This window comes from Sphaerodactylus townsendi, linkage group LG07, assembly GCF_021028975.2.
Source record: "Sphaerodactylus townsendi isolate TG3544 linkage group LG07, MPM_Stown_v2.3, whole genome shotgun sequence".
NCBI lineage: Eukaryota > Metazoa > Chordata > Lepidosauria > Squamata > Sphaerodactylidae > Sphaerodactylus > Sphaerodactylus townsendi.
In genome coordinates this window covers 32710230-32732366 of record NC_059431.1, presented here as the reverse complement: position 1 = coordinate 32732366, position 22137 = coordinate 32710230, and the positions used below count along the sequence as shown (strand labels likewise).

The 22137-nt window shown below is 41.0% G+C and overlaps 1 protein-coding gene across 2 annotated transcripts in view; it reads right to left on the bottom strand.

The window, feature by feature from the left end:
* CWC27 (CWC27 spliceosome associated cyclophilin) overlaps positions 1 to 22137 on the bottom strand; it is a 105719-nt gene that overhangs the window by 34462 nt on the left and 49120 nt on the right. For both annotated transcript variants that reach the window (XM_048503564.1, XM_048503565.1), the window contains one exon: positions 8202 to 8305. In XM_048503564.1, the coding sequence (XP_048359521.1) occupies positions 8202 to 8305 (104 nt within the window). The remainder of the gene's footprint in view (positions 1 to 8201; positions 8306 to 22137) is intronic.

Genomic DNA, 22137 nt, shown 5'->3' with positions numbered 1-22137 from the left:
CCAGGGAGGAGCCGCTGCTGCCCCTGTGCCACGTCGGCCGGGCGAAGGAGCGGCGGCGGCCCCAGAGCGCCTGCACGTGCCGGTTGCCCTCCACCATGAGCGGAGCCTACTCGGCTGGGCAAGGCCTGTCTTGCTTGTATCAGAAGGAACGTTTTGTTTCCTTTCCCCCCCGTCTTGGCTTGAGGGCAGGCCTGACGCCTCAGGATGAGACAGCTGAAAGGAAAACCCCAAAAAGAGACTTCCAAAGCCTGTATTTATCAAACTGACAAACATAGGACTGCTGATTTTTGTGACAAGTTCAACAATTTGAGTTCCTTAAGAGCCCTCTGGTGATTTGTGAGTTTTTAATTTGCTCTAGCCCTATAATGTCATCACCAGGCACCTCCATTTGACTCAGTTCTTCAGATACTCAATCTGAAAACATAAGTTCCAGACAGGCTATCTATTCCATGTTTTCCCTGGCAAAACTGATGCAAAATTTTTTTTGATTTCTGTGCAGTCTCCATATCTTCCATTAGCAATGTTTTCCATTCCTTTGTTGTTCAAGGACCCAACCACCATTCAAAAGGCTGTGACAGACCAACCCCCGTACATTTTTAATGATCAAATGTTCCATTAATCGCCCCCTCCACCAATGGGTATTCTCAGCCTAAAAAAATATTGATTTGTCATATCAGGACCAGGTAGAAACTGTGAGGGGATTATTTTTTCCCTTCATCAGAGTCATGCCTTTCTACCCTGAAACCCTCATTCTCCATGACAGCAAATGAGCTGCAGTAAAATAGCATTTAAAAAAAACAGCAAATAATTTAAATATCACGCATTTTTAAAAACCACTTCAGCTTCTTGGGCAAAATCTTAGGCCCCCTCCTTCCCTTTTTATCATCTGCGGCCTTTTACAACTTGGGCCTTTCCGTTCCCTCCTCAGAGGGACTTTTAGATTGCCAGATGCGATGTTTTGTGCGCTGTTTTAAATGGTTTTAATGTGAAATTTAGAGCCCTAATTTTATTATATTGTATGTATTTATTGAATGTGCTCTTCTTGTTATTTTATATTATATCAGTTGTTGTACACCGCCCAGTGCCCTCTGGGGGTGGGCGGTATAGAAGTCGAAGAAACAAACAAAGAAACAAATAAATAAAATGTACATTCCTTACATTTCAGACCACCACATCTGAACAGAGTGAAGACCATACTTTGTCTTTTCATTGTTTAATGCTGATCTGGCAAAATCAGTATCACAATAAATAAATACCTAACCCGTGAAGGGCAATTTCAGTCATTTTGCCAACTTCAGTGAATTTCAGATCGAAGATTTATGATGTTCAGAAGTAATCAAAATTTGATTTCTGAATCCAATGATTAATTTCATGGAGTGCTGGAGCCTGGAATTGCACAAAAGCTTATTACAGTTTTGAGGCAATCTTTGTTTTTATTATGACAAGTTATGATCAGCTTCTTAGATATGTGTTTGTGGATATATTTTTGAAATATGGCAAAAGCTTATCATCAGAACAAGAGGGTACAATGCTGAATCATCTTTCCAGACATCATGAATCAAATGCCAAGGTTTAGCATTAGTCACAGCAAATTGCCCTCTCGCTGGTCTCTCTATGTTCCTTGTTGTTGCATATTAGATCCAAGCCCAAAGCACTGTAACTTCTGCTATCAGATGTTTTGTCTAGATTTCTACCTTCTTCTGGTAGCCTCAATTTCCCTGTGAAAAAAAGTTTATTACCATCAGTGTACCACCTTGCGTCACATTTTTAAAAGCATATCAATGATCAAACTATCTCAGAGAAAAAGGCAAGGCTAGACAGGTTCACTGTCTGTGTGGAAATGTTTTGTATGGATCCACATTCAAAATCTGAGCTGACAGGGTTGCATGATGAATACCCATATTAGCTATGCCACCAGCATCTGTTTCTTATTGCAGCTTTCCCAACACATTTCTTTGATTCATGGGGATCTTACATTTGCAAACTAATTTAGGAATTTAGGAGGCTGGGATCCCACAAATGCTAGGATAAAAAGCTGACAGTCTGCCATCTTCCTTTCCTCCCCCCATCCCCTATAATCCTGTGGAACTTTATTCCCAGGGTTAAGGGACTCATGTGTGCTAATACAGTACTAAAGGCTCCAAGCAGAGGGGAAGAACCATGATGGTTGCAGGATCCAATCTTGACTCTTCAGTACCATTTGACTCTGCTAATTGGTTATTGCTGCTTATTTAATGCTCTTAACGATGAAGTCTCTTGTACTGCCTAAGAGGAAAGCCAAACCAACCCAAGCTGTGCCTTGGGCCTGCTCCTTCTGTAGATGCCCTTCAGAAACGAAGAAGATTATGGTCCATTGGATAAGCAACACATTTTTTTTTTTTTGGGGGGGGGGAGAATTTTAAAGAAATAAAAAATGGGGAAAACAGAAAAGTGACATCCAGTCATCCTGCTCCATCCCTGGAATCTTCTGCAATACAGACAGCATTCCATCCCTTATGGATAGAGTATAATACTATGCATTTACCTACAGGACATGGTCACTGTTCCCCATTCTGAATTTCTTCTCTCCTAAAACGTTCTCTACAGCATAGGATTCCAGAACAGCCATGGAGCAAAAGGACTATTTAATATAATTATGAGAAACATTCTCTACAACATCACCTATTTAGAGCAATAGATAAATTTACTCCCTATATTACAGGAAATATTTTAGTATATTTGTATGTGACTATAATGCAAGCAGGCACACTTGCTGCTAAAAAGTTTAAAATTGGAGAAAAGTTTTACAGACACCATGTACTGCCAAAAAGACAAATACATGTGTTCTAGGATAACTCAGGTCTGAACCGTCACCATTTCTAAAATCATTAAACTGAGGCTATTATACTTTGGTCACATTATGAGAAGACAACAGTCACTGGAAAATACAATAATACTAGGAAAAGTTGAAGGCAGCCAGAAAAGAGTAAGACACAACATGAGATGCATTGACTCAATAAAAGAAGCCTCAGTTTGCTACACCTGAGAAAGGATATTAACACTAGGATGTTTGGGAGGCCATTAATTCATAGGGTCACCATAAGTTGGAAGTGAGCTGGCAACTTTAAAACACACATACACACACACAACTGAAACAATATAAAGAGATGGGGAAGGTGTAATAGTGATCATCTTTGTTATTCACTACATTTTTATGCATCATTTTTGTTTTATAAAGATTTGTGCAGTAGTCACTAATATCAATCAGAAGCTTATTTACATATGTAACATGTTTCCTTCGCATACTAGTCCTAAATGAGTTTCTAAGGCATCTTACGATAGAATTTAAAAATACAATTTTCAAACACCAACCAAACCAAACCAATTAATGGCTGACAAAAAGCAATAACACCATTAACCACTCATCTGACTGAACAGAAAAATCTTAGACAGCCTAAGACAGATAACAAGCAAAAGAACCTGGTGTGGACCCATAAAGGTAAAAAAGTTTACAAGAAAATTACCACCACTAAGAAGGACTTGTTTATTTGTAGCCATTTACCTAACCTCAAAAGGAGGTGGTTTCTTAAATGACCTAACAGTACTGTAAGATTCTCTGACAGAGTTAACACCAAACTTTATTGTCTGCTGTTATTCTTGGGAACAAAGAGAGGAACTACTTTCTATGCAATGCATACATATCTGATGGGAAGACCATAATTTCCAGGATTAAGGTGAGTCAAAATGACAACAAAGTAGTGGCAAGAACATGTATGGCTGGCTCAGAACAGGGAACAAAGATTTTGATCTGCCCCTCGGCACTTGGTTTCCTCACATACACACATCCTATTTTACAGTAATCTGATGGGACAGTGTTGACAAATCTTGAAACAATGCCAGCTACATTTTTACAAAAAGAAAGTGAAAATGCTGGCCGTAGGGGATTTTCTTTCATTAAAAGGAGGAAGAGATATAATGTAATGCACAAAACAGTTGCTGGAAAAACTACCGCCATAGAGTAATTTTTGATGTAAGGATGAGAGGTTCTGATTGCCAGAGACTGATATTAAACTCAAAAAAATAAATAGACCAATCCTTAGAAGGTATGGAAAAATATAAAATCATAAAACCACTGGGCTGGTAGGAACCAGCCTTCTGATTAAGGTAATCAAGTCAATTATGAAGGCCCCAAACAGTCACCAAACACAAAGTCATATAATCCAGAATATGGAACAATGGATCAAGTATTGAGCAAAGAGTTCATATAGAGATTCCTTGTTCTAAGGCAGAGCATTAACCCAGGACTGTCAATTCCATCTGGCACATCTCACCAAAGTCAGTCACGTGTCTTTCCCAGCACTTGCTATCTTTGATCCTTCAAAGGAGCAGCAGTGGAGTAGTGGTTAAGAGCAGGTGCATTCTAATCTGGAGGAACCGAGTTTGATTCCCAGCTCTGCCGTTTGAGCTGTGGAGGCTTATCTGGGGAATTCAGATTAGCCTGTGCACTTCAATACATGCCAGCTGGGTGACCTTGGGCTAGTCACAGCTTTTCGGAGCTTTCTCAGTCCCACCCACCTCACAGGGTGTTTGTTGTGAGGGGGAAGGGCAAGGAGATTGTAAGCCCCTTTGAGTCCCCTACAGGAGAGAAAGGGAGGATATAAATCCAATACTCCTCCTCCTCCTCCTCCTACTGGAGATGCAGACCTCCATCATTCTTAAAACTTCTAAATTATTTAATGTAACCCATAAACTGCCTCAAGAATATCTCAAATAACCGCGGTCTTTAATCCTGCCCGCATTTTCAAAGCTCAGGTTGCCTCTTCTAGCCTAAATTTTGCCAATTCACAACTAAACCATTGTTGTGATAATGAACCAGAAAGCAAATGACATCATATCTCTCTAAAGAAGATTAGAAAAATGTGCCTAAACCTGCATCTGTACAGGGCTCAGCTTCACTGGCTGCCAATTTGAAAACAACACTTACATGCAGAGACCCCAGAAATGGTTTCAGAAATGTAGCCCGGAAGAGTTTATGAAGAAAAACAAACTAACCGTTAAACACTGTACAAACCAGACCAGCAAAAAGTTTATGACATGCTTTACACACACAAAAAAAGACTTGTCGTTTATGTTTTTCTTTAAAAATAAAAAAAGCTGAATCACTGAACATCAGCTTGCATAATTCTTTAAAGCAGGCCGAGTGTCCCAGGCTGACCTTAATACTTCACCTGAGATGTCAAATCCTCTAAATAGTTTCCCAACCCTGAACAGCTCTACTTCCTTTGTCTGAGTTTGCAGTTAGTCTGGCTCCAATGTGGCTGGTTTTGGCACTCTTGTTCCCAGGGATGCAGAGCTCTCTCATGCTGGGATCGCTTTCTCTCATATGAATCTGCCCGCCTGTAAAGATGTTCTTAACACCCAGCCTTGCTTTCAGCAGCAAGAGGGATCAGCACCAGATACTGGATTGTGCTTGTTAGGTCACCAAGGTTCTGAATCTTGCTCCTCGCGGAGGATGCCAGACCTGTACACTTCTAAGGACCAGGCGAATAGGCTTTATTTGGCTGAGCAGCAGTGCCGTAGGAGGTTAAGAGCTCGTGTATCTAATCTGGAGGAACCGGGTTTGATTCCCCGCTCTGCCACCTGAGCTGTGGAGGCTTATCTGGGGAATTCAGATTAGCCTGTACACTCCCACAACCGCCAGCTGGGTGACCTTGGGCTAGTCACAGCTTTTCTGAGCTCTCTCAGCCCCACCTACCTCACAGGGTGTTTGTTGTGAGGGAGGAAGGGCAAGGAGATTGTAAGCCCCTTTGAGTCTCCTACAAGAGAGAAAGGGGGGATATAAATCCAAACTCCTCCTCCTCCTCCTCCTCCTCCTCCTCCTCCTCCTCCTCCTCTTCTTCTTCTTCTTCTTCTTCTTCTTCTTCTTCTTCTTCTTCTTCTTCTTCTTCTTCTTCTTCTTCTTCTTCTTCTTCTTCTTCTTCTTCTTCTTCTTCTAAATCTTCTTCTTCATCTTCCTGCAATTGTACCCACCACCAATCCTGCCATTTTGTCCCTTTTGGGGGCTATTGATGGTTTTATCTAGGTGCTAGTCTTGTCATGATTTGTACACTTTTAGATGTCTTACGTTCAACAGATTTGTGTGGCTGCTGTAATTTCCCCCCCAGTTTTTAATGCTGATGTTTCTGCTATGGTTTTTATTTGTTTGATTGTTTTAACTGAAAGTTTTATATAAGCCACATGAAGCAGGGGTGTCCAACTCTGGTGCCCCAGATGTTCATGGACTACGATTCATATCAGTCCCTGCCGGCATGGCACCAGAGTTGAACACCCCTGAACTGAAGTTTAGGATACAAATATTTTAACAAATGTATAAATGAATCTCTGGTGTCATGCTGCTCTGAATTCAAATCATGAATTCATTCTATGGACATGTTTACTGTTTCCTCTCTACCTCCACTGGGCTCAGGGAAATTCTCAATCCTGCTTGCAGCTGCTGTGACCAGTTTCTTGCCCCTTTGCTTTCCTAATCTTTGTTCATCCTGCTTTGTTCATCACAAACATGCTTCGCAACTGAATAAACCTGTCACTGCAAGCATCTCCTTTTTTAAAAATGTAATTATTCCAGAAAGTTTAAGCCGCTACGAAGTTGTTTGTCTTTGATGCTCTGCATGACTGTTCATCATTTTATTAGGCAGAATATTAACTATTCGAATTACATTTTTGAGGTCTGACTATTGTGAGGCTTCTACACCACTAGTCACAGGAATTTTTACAAATTGAAAAATCCTGGCCAGTTTTGGTAGGAAAATTACAAAATAAAGGTTGATAAATGTGTTTTGGCTGCTACTGCTGCTGTAACACCAGAAAATAGCAGCCCAGATGAAGAATGAAAATTACAGTTGTGAAGTAAGGGATTTCACAATTTTCCAGTATTTTTCAGGTTCAGGTATAAGAGTCTTGGAAATTTTTGGAAAAGAAACCAAATTCCCATTTCATTTTTGGGGGAATTTTTCTGGGTCTATTAAAACCAAACCTGAAAAATTCCAGTTGCCTCCACTCGGGCTTGGAAGTGGCAAGAAGTGCAGAATTGAACCCTCTGGGCAGCCTGCCACCTCGAAGTCCACGTGAACTTCGGCAATTCAAAAACCGCCACAAACATCAGCATTATTTAGGATTTGCTTTTTGGCTGTCTTAAATCGCTGCCTCTTTTGGGGGCGACGAATTTAAAAATCAAAAAAATACAAATAAGGTATTTTTTAAAAGCTTTTTTCTCCCAGTTCGGCTTTGCCAAATATACACCCATATTATGGATTTGGAGGAAATAAATTGCAAAAAATATTGTCATTAACTTTTTACCATTTCTGCAGTGGCTGTGTATTACATAAGTATTGAATTATGTGAACATGAATATTACATTATGTCAGAGCCAGTATGGTGTACCGGTTAGAGGATCAGACTAGGATCTGGGAGACTCGAATTTGATTCTCCACTCTGCCATAGAAGTTTGCTGAGTGACCTTAGTCCAGTCATACACTCTCAGCTTAACCTACCCCACAAAGTTATGAGGATAAAAGAGAGGAGAGGACAATGATGTAAGTAAGTGGTTTTGGCTTCCCACTAGGGCCCTTTCCGAACAGCAAGTTTAGACCAAGTTGCAGCAGGGATAAACAAACCCGGGATAGCCCTGGGCCATTTGCATGGATGTCTGCCTTGTGGACAGCGAGTGCAGTGGCTGGGACGTGCGCCTTCGCACGAAGGCATGTCTTTTTTCTTAACACTTACCTCCCACCGACACGTAGCTCTGCAGGCAGGCACCAATGCTCCCTCAGAGCATGTTCCATCCCACAAGAAGCCAGGATAAATAAGAACATTTGTACCTAATACCTAAAACTCAACAATACAGCACAATATAGGTGCTAAGAGGCTGGGAGTTCGCAATACGAGGGTGTTGGAATGCCCTTGGTCTCTGGCAGTTAAATATTCCATGGGATAAATTCAATGCATTTGGCAAGACCCTGAAAAATGCCAAAATCTTGAGTAATTTTTGTGAAGTACCTACTCTTAATCAGAAGACTAGTGAGTGAAAACAAGAACATGAGCCAATAAGTGTTCCTTTGCTGAAGAAATGCTGAACATTACAGCCTGAGGATATTTGGCTTCTTCTTCTCCCTGAGGAAATTAACCCTTTACATCAGCACATGTTACCTTTCCTTACTGCTTACCTTCAATTTTATCCTCCTTTGGATTTGAGGCATTTTCTTCCCTCTTTTGCTTTGCTGCTAGCAGTTCGCGTTTCAGCTGGCGTGCTTCTTTCCGTAATTCCTCACTGCAGAGAAGAATGTTTAAATCAACCAAATTTTCTTAGATTAGAACGCCACTAAATCTGTGATGCAAATATACAGCAATTTCTGCCTCTTAGATTAGGCATAAAGAATGATTTCTATTTATTTTACATTTTTATAATCTGACTAATATAAAAGAACCTCAATGTGGTTTTACAGGAAGCTATGATACAGTGAGAACACTATAATTAAACATAAATAAAGTTCAAGTTAATGTCAATATCCTATTCGGATAGCCTACCAAGCAAGTTGAAACCACAATAAAGGTACTAAATAGAACAATGTATCGTTTTCTTCTGAACCACTGAAGTGCAAAGACATATCTCGTTGGGCAGCTGTTCTAATTGGAAGCCACCACTGAGAAGGCCTGACTGGTGTTCTTAACCAGCCTGTGTTCACACAGGAATCATTCATGCATTGGAGGCAAGCCTGACAGTATCCTCAAAAGCAAACCTAGCATAAAGCTGCAGCCCAATCAAAACTCCCTAACAAACAGTATTATATAATATTCAAGTTTGCAAACAGTTGGTTATTTCATTCATATTTGATGGTTTATTTGAGTCTTTCTCTCTGTTTTCCATCTCAAGGCCAACTTTCCCCTTTCTTTCTCTGTAGACTTGAATCACGACTTTTCATTGCCAACTACAGCCAACAGCAATCAAATGTCTTATATGAACCTATAATCAATGCAGGACACTGACTTGAGGAATGACAGCATCAGCTAAGAGAGCTTGTTCAGAGCTAGCCAAAGACTGCTTAGCCCTGTGTTTACCTGGCAATTGAGGGCAGGGTACTCTGTCCCCCCACCCCCCATCCCAAGGAAGAAAGGAGGGCAAAACAAAATCTGTTAAAGCCAGACGTGAGTTGCTTTGAGCCAAAGGGAAGGACATAAATTCTAAATGAGAAGTCAAAACAAGCATTAAATAAACCATCATAAAGATAACTTCATTAGAATCAGCACAGAAAACCACCTTGATTCTCTCCACAGAATTATAACCCTCCCCAGAATAAAGGAGGGAAGAGGGGTTTGGCAGAGGAAAGGAGCTATCCTGTCAGCACAGGACAATAATGTTTCAATTCTGTTTTCTACTCTATAAGTATTGATGAACAAATCAATGACTTCATACCCCAGGATGATTAGTTTAGCACTTTCCCCAACTGTTCTATTCACAGTTCAACAGAACCTTAAAGACGGCTCAAGAGCAAGCTGCCAAGTCTGGAATAACAGATGAACTGAGGTGAAGTGACCAAGCTTGCGCAGCAAATTCCTTCATTATACCCGACAGTAGCTATTTTCTTCAGACTTTCATAATAGTAATTCCTCATCAAATCAATAAACAAGAATAAAGGTGAAAAAAGGAAACATAAGCAGATGATTGTTACTTTTCATCCATTTGAAACTGAATGAATTATTCTTTCTCATAGCAAGTCTACTCTCCCATATTATCCTTGACTAAGAAAATATATAGTAGATTTTATTAATAAAGGGAAGAGACAAAGAGGCAATTTGTTAGAAGCGGCAGTCTACCAAGCATCTACTTCAGGGACATTTACCATGTCACAGATCCATATGGCTTGAATCTCCGCATTCCTTTCACCTGCTTACCCAGGAAATATAATGATTTCATTTATAAACCACAAGTTTTATCAGCCTCGTTGCTTGAAGCTGTTTCAGCTTATTAATCAGCTGAGACCCTTCTAAATGGTTTTTGATGACTTGGAGATTTAAAGGCGCTTCAAATCGAAAAAGTGCCCCCAGCTGAATACACAGTCACTGGCCAGAGGGTTGCCTTGTGGAGGGAACTAAGTATTCTGAAGCACTACAGTAGGCCAGCAGGATTTTGCTGGGCCTGCAGTGTGACTTAGTTGTAGCAGCGTGCAGTGGCAATATTTCTAAACCTACCTGAGACAGTGCTTTCCTGAGGTATGTGCTACATAAAAACAAATAATCCCAGAAGTCCTGGTTGTGTTAATATTCAACTCAGTAGCATTTGGGTGTTTGCAAATAAACTTTGTTCTTGTTAAGTTTTAAATGGCAAATCACCTAATGCCTGTCAGCTTTACCTCAGTGATCAATCCAAGCTTGCATAGGTTATACTCTACGTCCCACCTCCTTTGAATCCAGTTTTTTCCTTTGACATTTTAATTCTCCATTGAGAATCCCAGCGTAGTGGGGCAGAAAAAGAAGAAACAAAATAGGGGGGCAGGCCAGAAATTATATTAGATTGCTAGCTCCCAGGAAATATGTCAAACACCTTTACTAGCTGCACAGTGATACCATACTGAACATCTTATTAAACAGGTCTTGTTTCTGAGCACTTCAGAGTCATTTGGCAGGGCTAAGGAAGATGAGTTACTTAGATCCTTGAACAAGGCCAAGCCTTTGCTCTCTGTCAAGTACATAATATTTATTTTGTGCTTTTCATTGTCAAGTGCTTTACAAATGTTAACTAAAACTCATAACAATCATTGGAGGCAGACTTTCTCCCTGCTGCAGTGAGCTAACTGATGCACATAAAGGTGAAATTATTTGTACAAATTTGTACAAATTTTAAGGAATCATCTGGCCAATGAAACAAATGTTTTACGGGGTTTCTGTCATGATATTAAGGCCAAAGTACAGCTGTTTTGAAAAGGCATCAATCTAGTTTATTGAATAGGACCTTCTGGTTCTGTACAGCTGTTGTGATTAGGAGGGGAGAAAAGGGATACACTTTTCCAGTGACTGATTTCAGCTCACTTAGGCTGTTTTCGCTTCTCGGCATTTTGGCTAAGATCAAGTGTGGCAATAACCATGCCGATGCAGGCTCTGGGGCCATTTGCACTAACGGCCCCATGGGCTGTTGGAGCAGGCTCCACACAGCCACGCAGCCCTCTTACCTCCTGCTGGCAGCCGTCGCTCTGCTGTCGCTCTGAGAAGGCCAGGGAACATGCCCCCTTGGCCAGAGCAACGGCAGCCAGAAGGAGGTAAGGAGACGTTTGGGGCGGGGGAGGGGAATACGCCGGCTACCACCCGCTGCCATTCACATGGCAGTGGATGGAAGCCGGAGTTTGCAGAAAACCTCGCTCCCCGAGTGAGTTTTGAAAACACCGGTTTGGTGGAAACAGAGCGCCGCTGCCAAATCGATTTGGCAGCGGCGCCTGTGCAAAGGGTCCCCGCTAAAACGGTGTTTTACCGGGCTGACATTGTTGCTTTCTGTTTGTGCGGAAAGGGCCTAATATAAGTCAAAGTCTTTAACACAAGAAATAAAAGAAGCTGGGGAATTTATTAACTGATCAGAGACATGGTCTGTAGTCAATTTGACAGGATTACACAGTTGCACACACATACACATATATAATGAAGAACAGTCCATTTGTGAAGATTATACACACACACACACAAATTGAAGAGCATTTAATACAAAAGTGAGACTGAAGAGCTGGCATGTGTTCTACTCATCTAGGGCTGAGTTACCTTGGAAAGTCATTTCACCTTTTTGTATCTTGGTTTTCCCCATTTGTAGATATATAAAAAAGGACTGGCTGACTGGATTAGTTAATATTAGTCCTCTCAACATGTAAAAACACTTTTAGTATTAATAGCACAGGGTTGACCAGCCATGAGACACTGCAGCACACATGCTGTGCTTTGCAGACTGAAGTCACTTCCACCAAGAATAAAAACCTTCCTTGTTTTGATCCTGAACTCACAAGAACCAAATGATTTAAATGCAGGTTTCAACAGCTTTGAAAGGAACAACATATTAATATCCCATGACATGTGGGACGTGCATTTGTGAGAGAGCAAGCCAGCCCCGTGAACAGTAAGTTCTGGAGTGAAGTTGGTGAGGCTGGCTCGAAAGACCCAAGAATGGCTGCTGCGGAGACTGCCTTAAAAAAAACCAAACCCACGCTGAAAGTAATGAGAAATATTAAACCAATAAATAGTAATCCACTGCCATTTTAATTTCACCTGCCTGCTTATAATGCCCTTCATTAGAATTTTTTTCTGGAGCATTTTATGCTCAACAGCTGTTACTGTGATTCTGTATACTATGTCAAATGTAATGTGCTATAGTAAGATTTGCAATTGAAAGATCTTCCAGTAGTATCAGAAGCAAAAAATGGTGCAATTGCCTTCGATGACCTTTCAGATCTGTTGGTAGTATCTCCTCATACAGATCTGAAAATACTGTGAACCTTACCTATTGTTAGGCCATAAGAACATAAGAACAAGCCAGCTGGATCAGACCAAAGTCCATCTAGTCCAGCTCTCTGCTACTCGCAGTGGCCCACCAGGTGCCTTTGGGAGCTCACATGTAGGATGTGAACGCAATGGCATTCTGCTGCTGTTGCTCCCGATCACCTGGGCATAATTTTGTAGACTTCAATCATATCCCCCCTCAGCCGCCTCCTCTCCAAACTAAAGAGTCCCAAACGCTGCAGCCTCTCCTCATAGGGAAGGTGCTCCAGTCCCTCAATCATCCTTGTTGCCCTTCTCTGCACTTTTTCTATCTCCTCAATATCCTTTTTGAGATGCGGCGACCAGAACTGGACACAGTACTCCAAGTGCGGTCACACCACTGCTTTATATAAGGGCATTACAATCTTTGCAGTTTTATTATCAATTCCTTTTCTAATGATCCCCAGCATAGAGTTTGCCTTTTTCACAGCTGCCATGCATTGAGTTGACATTCCCATGGAACTATCAACTAAGACGCCTAAATCCCTTTCCTGGTCTGTGACTGATAGCACTGACCCCTGTAGCGTGTATGTGAAGTTTGGATTTTTTGCCCCTATGTGCATCACTTTACATTTTGCTACATTGAACTGCATTTGCCATTTCTGAGCCCACTCACCTAATTTATCAAGGTCCGCTTGGAGCTCTTCGCAATCCTTTGTGGTTCTCACCACCCTACATAATTTGGTATCATCTGCAAACTTGGTCACCACACTACCCACCCCTACTTCCAGGTCATTTATGAATAGGTTAAAGAGCACTGGTCCCAAAACGGATCCTTGGGGGACACCACTCCCGACATCTCTCCATTGTGAGAACTTCCCACTTACACCCACTCTTTGTTTCCTGTTTCTCAACCAGTTTTTAATCCATAGGAGGACTTCCCCTCTTATTCCTTCATTGCTGAGTTTTCTCAACAGTCTCTGGTGAGGAACTTTGTCAAAAGCCTTTTGGAAATCCAAGTAGACAATGTCCACCGGTTCAGCCCTGTCCACATGCCTGTTTACACCCTCAAAGAACTCTAGTAAGTTTGTAAGACAGGATTTGCCTCTGCAAAAGCCATGCTGACTCTTTCTCAGCAGGTCTTGCTTTTCTACATGTTTTATAATTTTATCTTTAATGATAGATTCTACTAATTTACCAGGAACAGATGTCAAACTGACTGGCCTGTAATTTCCCGGATCCCCCCTAGATCCTTTCTTAAAGATTGGTGTGACATTGGCCATCTTCCAGTCTTCAGGGATGGAGCCTGATTTCAGGGATAAGTTGCATATTAAAGTGAGAAGATCAGCAATTTCATGCTTGAGCTCTTTAAGAACTCTTGGGTGAATGCAATCTGGGCCAGAGGATTTGGTAACATTTAGCTTATCAATGGCTGCCAGAACTTCTTCCTTGTCTACCACTATCTTCGCTAGTTCCTCGGATTCGCCTCTTAAGAAGCTTGGTTCAGGTGCAGGAATGTTCCTCACCTCCTCTTGGGTGAAGACAGATGCAAAGAATTCATTCAGCTTCTCTGCAATCTCCCTGCCATCTTTTAGCACACCCTTTGTTCCTTTGTCATCTAATGGGCCTACCGCTTCCCTTGCTGGCTTCCTGCTTTTGATGTACTTGAAGAACTGTTTGTTGCTGGTCTTGATGTTCGCAGCCATGCGTTCCTCATAATCCTTTTTTGCCTCCCTTACAGCTAACTTGCTTCTCTTTTGCCACCATTTGTGTTCCCTCTCATATTCTTCATCAGCCAAACTAGACTTCCATTTTCTAAAAGACATTTTCTTTTTTCTGATAATTTCCTCAACCTCTCTTGTTAACCATGGTGGCTTTCTTTTGGACTGGGTGCTGCCTTTTCTAACCTGTGGAACACATTCCAGCTGAGCTTTTATTACTGTGTTTTTAAATAACCTCCAAGCATCCTGTACAGTTTTGACTCTCTTGATTTTCCCTTTCAGCTTCCTGCGCACTATCCCCCTCATCTTTGAGAAATTTCCCTTTCTGAAGGCGAATGTAACTACATTAGTAGTTGCCACTTGTTCGCATGCTGAGATACTGAATCTGACATCATTGTGGTCGCTGTTCCCTATCGGCTCAACAACACTGACTTCCTGCACCAGGTCCTGGGTCCCACATAGAATTAGATCTAGGATCACCTCTCCCCTGGTTGGTTCCACAACCATCTGCTCTAAGCCACAGGCCATGATCTTACTACCGTACACTAAATTGCAGCAAAGCCAACTGGATTACGTAGACAATGTGCATGCAGAACTGAGCATGGTTAACCACAGGGACCCTATTTCTGGTTTCCCCAGAAAGCCTGATGGTTTGAATTCTCTTATGCTACATTAAGCTCCTTTGAGGAAAAGTGGGTCAAATTAAAACAAATTAATATTCCTTGAGAACCAACAGAGAAGGGGCTCTTAGTGATACAAAGAATGTACTCTGATATAATTGGGTTGGAAGATCTAACCAGCTTTCCCCCATCTATATAGTCCAATTAGCCTCTTTGGTTCAGTCCCACGTGTCATTTGTACATGCAGGTTCTATGATCATCACCATTATAAAATTTTTATGGTCAAAGGGAAATCTCTTCTCACATAAGAGCTGGTTGGATTCAATGCATGGTTTACCCATTTTAGGACTCTACAAAGAAATCATGGAAACACGTCGATGCAGTCCCATACATATGTGAACCATTTCTCAGAATCAGAATTTGTAGCTATGATCCTTGTATTGCCAGCAAAGGCACTTTGGGAACAGTGCAGGAAAAGGTGGCAAGAACACAGTGTCCAGTACAAAAGACATTTTTGACAGACCAGTTCCAAAAGTCCAACCACAAGGAGCAGTATTTAATAATGCAGAGGCAAGAATAGCTGTAAACATACTAGAAAGGTCAGGACGAATAATAGCAACACCATAGGCCAACCAGCCAAGGCCTCTACCTCAAACAAATTTTAGTAGAATAAATTCCAAAGCTTTATTTTTCTGTGGAAAAAAATTCCATTTATAAAGATTGTTTCATCAAATTAGTAACAAAAAAGGAATGTCGTTTCCAATAAAATATTAAGCAAACTCAACAATTTCAAAGTTACAATTTTCCCCAAACATTGGAACATTTCTCCCAAACATTAGGAACTGTGTGTGCAAGTACACGTGTATGTTTTATTGATTTGCAAGGGGAGGGAGAGAATACAACCGTAAATATATAACAATCAGATATTTTTTAAAAAATTAAGTTATTAATTCATCCAAATTGCTGTGCAGTTCAAATTAAAACTAATGATAACATTATGATTACATATCTCTCCTGTAGTAGAAGATATATTGTAATTACAAGTAATTCAAGTGATGCTGTGGAGGATGAAAGTGAAACTGAGGATCTCCACTGGAAGAGTGTTAAATGCTGTTGAAACAGATGAGTAGAAAACCTGGTACCGAAGCATATCAGATATAACCCTTTAGAATTGCTAAAAGTAGTGTGTTAGCTGTTTCTCGTGCTTCCCCTCCTTAAATTTAAACAATGTAAAGAAAATAAATCCTATCTTGTCTTTAAATGTTTACAGGTATTACTCTAATAAAAATAAATTTCCATATAAAACTTTGTATTTGCTTGAATAAACCATAGTTTATTTTTTCTAATCAACTATTTTAGGTCAAGTATTTGTTGCTATTGGAACATAAAATTAACATTTGGGGCAGAGGCATAGCAAGGGGGAAAAGCGCCCAGTGCACCGGTGCGTCCTCTGCCCTGTCCCGCCCCAGAACACCCCTGCCATGCCCTTGGAACGCGCTTGCCACACCCCCACAGGGGTGCGTGCCCGGTGCGTCGGCCACCCCCAGCCCCCTTGGAGCTACGCCTCTGATTGGCAGCTTTTTAATTTTTTGTTTCCTAAACATAAATCAAAATAAATATTACGTCTGATCATATTTTGATTGGGGTAGTAGATTTTGCATCCCATTCATTCTTATTTTACCAAACTGCATTGTGAATACTGTAACAGTACTGATATGTTCCTAAGAGATAAAATTAAAATATTATCTGGGTATAACAAATCTTAAAACCTGCGGCAAAAATTAGCAGTTCTATGGTGATCATGTCAATAATATTCAAATTCACAAACAACTCAGCATCAAACTACCTTGGTGAAATAAGAAAGTATTACTACACTCATCTTAAGAAACTGGATCATACAAGAGGTAACTGGCTCAACATTCTGAAAATAGGACCGCTGAAAATAAGGACATAAATGGCTTATTCATAAATGTCTTGCCAATGAAATATAGATGGAAGTGAGGGACACAGCAGAATGGAAACCTTGGTTTTTTGACGGTTGGTAACAGACTAACCACAAGAGTATCCTTCCTGTCTGCTATTTTCTACCATCTACAAGAAACTAAGAGTATTTTTTTCCTGGCCACTTGAGCCTCTCCTTGGAGCTCTAAACAAACTTCACCAACAAAAAGAGCTTAAGTGTCACAAGCAAAGTCTACTGTTCGTTGTGCAGCTGCAATAAACACAGAGGGTCAGTAATAATCAGAGGTATAAAAATCTCGGAGACTCAAAGTGCCTAAAATTTTTGATGGTGGCAACCAGGAATATGAATAACTCATCCAGTTTTGCATTATAAGGAAATTAATGCAACCCTCACAATTTAGTCTTACATTTACAGATGAAATGCAGGGAGAAAGAAAACAATCTTTCAATGACACTGTATTTTCAAATTTTGAAAACAAGGACAACATTTTTGCTAGCCTAATTAAAAGTGTCACTAGTCTGCCCATACTCAATGATCATAAGACTAGTTAAAAACTGGGTCATGTAAGCCGCTTGCCTAGAAGGAACAGTTATTAACCTATAAACAACGGGTGTCTGGCATTCCCTGTGTCCTGCAACATGGTACTTCAGACATGATGCTTTTCCTGTGTCAACAGAAAAAAAATGCCTTAACAGACCAGGTGATCGGGAGCAACAGCCGCAGAAGGCCATTGCTTTCACATCCTACATGTGAGCTCCCCAAGGCACCTGGTGGGCCACTGCGAGTAGCAGAGAGCTGGACTAGATGGACTTTGGTCTGATCCAGCTGGCTTGTTCTTATGTTCTAACAGATCCATGCAGACAGAAATAATTTACAGCGGTGTCTTCCTAGTGCGTGCTTATAAATTCCAGTGGGGTGCGGAGCAAAGCACCATCAAGTCACAGCTGAACTCTGGTGACCCCGTAGGGTTTTCATGGCAAGAGATGTTTAGAGGTGGTTTACCATGCTTGCCTCCACCTGGGCGGAGAGAGTTCTGAGAGACTAGAGTTCTGAGCGATTAGAGCAGGGGCTGATGGGAATTGTAGTCCATGAACGTTTGGAGAGCCGCAGGTTGCAGACCCCTGGATTGGACAGTTCTCCAGATTAAAGTACAGTCTCTTAACAATTATGCCACGCTGGCTCTCCAATGGGGGTACTGCATCCTTTAGGAAGGGCATTAGGCCAGGAAATCTTATGCCGTAATAAATGTTTCAGGAGCAACAATCTCAGACTGGTAGGTGTGTTATTAATGGACACATTCATGGAAGTCAGGTCCATCAGTGGTCCATTTACTGCCACATGAGAGGCAGTAAAACCTCTGAAACTCAGTGATAGGAGGCAACATAAGGGGAGGGTCTTAGCCTCTATGCCCTGATTGTTGGCCCCATAGGACAACTGGTTAACCATTGTGTAAGAAACCCAGGATGTTGGACTAGGTGGACCGCCAATCTGATCCAACAGGGCTCTAATGTGCCCCAAACACTTCTGAGGATGCATTTTAAAGATAATTTCTTGTGCAAGCACTGGGTCATTGTGCACACCTATGAATGACTTACCTGCAAGCATAAAATAAAAGTCCATATCCTTTTAGCTAGTTGAGTTGAGAAACTCTCAGACTGGGAATTGCTCTGTTCTACAGCTTTTTAAAACAGAACCAGTAGGGTTATAATGCCTATGCTTTCTACCAGGCTTCTCAGCGTAACATTTATAGTTTTTTTTTAAAAGAGAAAGAGATCAAATGAACTCAACTCTGCAAGGCAGATGTATTATTGAGAATGGTACTCCTCTTCTGTTGAACCTCTGAATACTCATAACAATTTTTGCTAAAAAAAGTATCGATTTTACTGGCTGTAGTTTTTTGTCAGCTCTCACCTCCTCAGATATTGGGGGCCTAAAATTTGACAGGTGGACTAGAAGGGGTTTGATACCGCCAGGCATTTCATTGAGGTCCGGCCATTTTCCATCTACCCCCGTGGGTATGTGCCGCTCCACAGCAGTTGTGAAGCTCCGTGGTTGTCGCCATCTTTTTACTGAATCAACTACATCATAAATTTTAGATCTCTACTCAACTTTTATTTTTTACGGTTTTTTAAGCATGCTGAGATAGTTTTATTGTATCACTGTTCATTCTGTAAATTGCCCTGAGCCAGTTCTGGGAGGGGTGATTAAGAAATCTGAGAAAATAAATAAACAAATAAAATACGGACCCACTAGTTCTGAGAAAATCTATGATCAATAAGTCTGCGGGAGCCTAGTGCTTTTAGAAGTAGCACCCTTGATCCCTTTTCTCTATATCAGTTTTTGCTTTTTCAGTACTTATTCTTTTAACTCTTTTTTCCATTCTTGCAGTTAAAAATTATTCATATAAAAAAGAGAAGTACTGCAGTGCAGTCTGGAAAATGTGAACGCAGGTCTTGAGTCTACACTGGTTCAGTATGTCTAGGATGGATTAATAGTGAAAACTAAGCACAGTTTCACCTTTCTAACCCCATTATGGCAATGACTGCACTCTTCCTCAATCCACCTTCCTTCCATACAGTTTATTAGGGCACCCTTTTCCAAATAAACTATCTTGCCTGCACTCACTCTGTCAGAATATTCTTCCCTGACATCCTCTTACCCATCTCAACACCAAGTGACACCAATGATTCCAGTAGTCTTTTAACTGCTATTATTGCATAAGAATTTCAAGCAATACTGTCCTTTAATGAGCAACCAGAGTATTCGCTTTTATTCCTCTGGAAGGTGAATCCAATTGTACTGCTTTTTAAAACCCTCGCGTTTCAGAAGTGACTTGTAATGAAATGTCAGGAGCTGCTGTTCTGATTTTAAAAAAATCCAAATCTCTGTTGGATTTGCAGATATTTGCATATTCCTCTGAGACCGCGGCACAAATAAATGAGCATTCTGGAAAAAAAAACTCCACCAAAATGCATTAACGTAATTAATAGCAGGATATAAGCCTAAATAACAACTAGCTTCTTGTAACATGGATACAACACTTGCTGTTAGTTTTTGCTTGCTGTTCCCCAACATCTGACAAGAATTTATAACAGATGGAAGTGATTCTTCACGAAACAGCACACCCCTCATGTTAGCCAGTCTGCTGACTTAATCACAAACATACCAAATGTGTCGGAACAATAGCTTCAGAAAGGGTAGATGAACATGGCCTCAGCCTTCTTGTGGCCCCAGAATCCTGGAAAAGACACCAAATCCTCACTACTACTGTGAACATCTTGATTTAATGGTTTCACTCCAGATTCCCTGCATTCCGAGAAACAGAAAAGGGCACAACGGTTTGCTTCCCTATTCCTTATCTGGATCAAAATCTTACTATGGGGACTATATTACTAGCAATATTGGACACACTTCTTAAATAGGGGTGCCAGGTCCAGGCTGGGAAACTCCTGGGGGTTTGGGGATGGAGGCTGGAGATGACAATGCCATCGAGCCCACTCTCCAAAGCATCTGGGTTTTTTGGGGGGAGCTGATTCTGTGGTCTGGAGGTAAACTGTAATTCCAGGTTGGCATCCCAATTCTTAAATGTGATAAAAACAATTTACCAGTTAAACAACCACAATTACTAGAAGACCAGAGAAATCAGTTTTGTACTATGCATGTGTATACATGCACACTAAGGAAGTAAACTGAGCCAACGCTGCCATGTGTCTACTGAGCTCACCTTGGACATGAGAAAGCCTAAGTTTAAATCTTAGCACAACCAGAAGACTCAGGGGAAGTCTTTGCATTTCAGCCTAACCTACAGAGCTACCATGAGGATCAAAATGAGATGTTAAATCTTGAAGACAGAATATGTGACAACAGGGAGTCTTGGTAGACCACAAACTGAACACGAGTCAGCTGTGTGATGCGGTGGCCAAGAAAGCCAATGGGATCCTGGGCTGTATCAAAAAGAGTGTAGATTCTACTCTAGATCGAGGGATGTAATTGTACCTCTCTGTTCTGCATTGGTTAGACCTCACCTAGAATATTGTCTACAGTTCTGAGCACCGCAATTCAAGAAGGATATTGACGAGTTGGAACAGGTCTAGAGGAGGGCAACCAAAATGGTAAAAGGTCTGGAATCCATGGTCTACAAGGAAAGACTTACGGAGCTGGGTATGTTTAGTTTGGTGAAGAGAAGGTTAAGTGGTGACATGATAGCCATGTTTAGATATCTGAAGGGATGTCATGTTGGTGAGGGAGCAAGCTTGTTTTTTGCTGCTCCAGAGACTAGGATCAGGAGTAATGGTTTCAAGGTGAAAGAAAAGAGAGTCCATCTAAACATCAGGAAAAACTTCCTGACAGTAAGGGCTGTTTGACAGTGGAATGCACTACCTTGGAATGTGGTGGAGTCTCCTTCTTTGGAGGATTTTTAAAGAGAGGCTGGATGGCCATCTGTCAGGAGTGCTCTGATTATGTGTTCCTGCATTGCAAAGAGTTGGACTTGATGGCCCTTGGGTCTCTTCCAGCTCTATGATTCAACAAATAATATTTCAGATATGACCCCTATAATTCTGTTAGAAAACTGACACACTGAACCCTTTTAGCCATATGGCATTAGATTTTTAGGAGCAGCAGACTAGAACTTTTCTGTGTTTGATATGATTTGGTACTCTCCCTCAAATGGTCAACACTGTACTTGTTCCATTTATTTATGCTTTTAGCATTTACAAAAATATTATTTTCAGCAGCAAATGGAGCATAAAAACTCAGACATTTTGGATCTAAATATTATTTACTACCAATATTACTGTGTTTCATTGTATTTTTTTTTACTCCAATTTGCTTTTAAACTGGAATTGATAAACATCGCTGCTCGGTTTATTCTTAGTGGCCCATCCACAGAAACATTTTACAGCTTTTTTTCTCCTCTTTAAAAAATGGTAAAACTTATTTGCGAGATTGTACAGAGATAATTTTTGATTAATTCAAGGGAAAGGAAGAATTTTTCAATTACATATTTATCCTACCCTTCCTCCTAGAAGCTCTGGGTAATTTAAATGGTTTTCCTACTTTCCTTTTACCCTGACATCAAACCTGTGAGGTATACTAGGCAAAGGAAGTGACTGACCCAAGATCACCCAGGGAGATTTATGGGCGAACCCTGGTCTCTCAGGTTCTGGTCAAATCCCTGCACCACACCCGAATTTGGTAAAGTAACAGAATCTAGAGAGCCAGTATTTTTCAGAGGATAAAATGAAGGTAAACAACCCCATGCATACTACATGACCCCCTTGAAGGAGAGGCAGAATGCACCATGAGCTGGCTAGCTAGAAGGATAAATCATCAGTAATGAGTAACA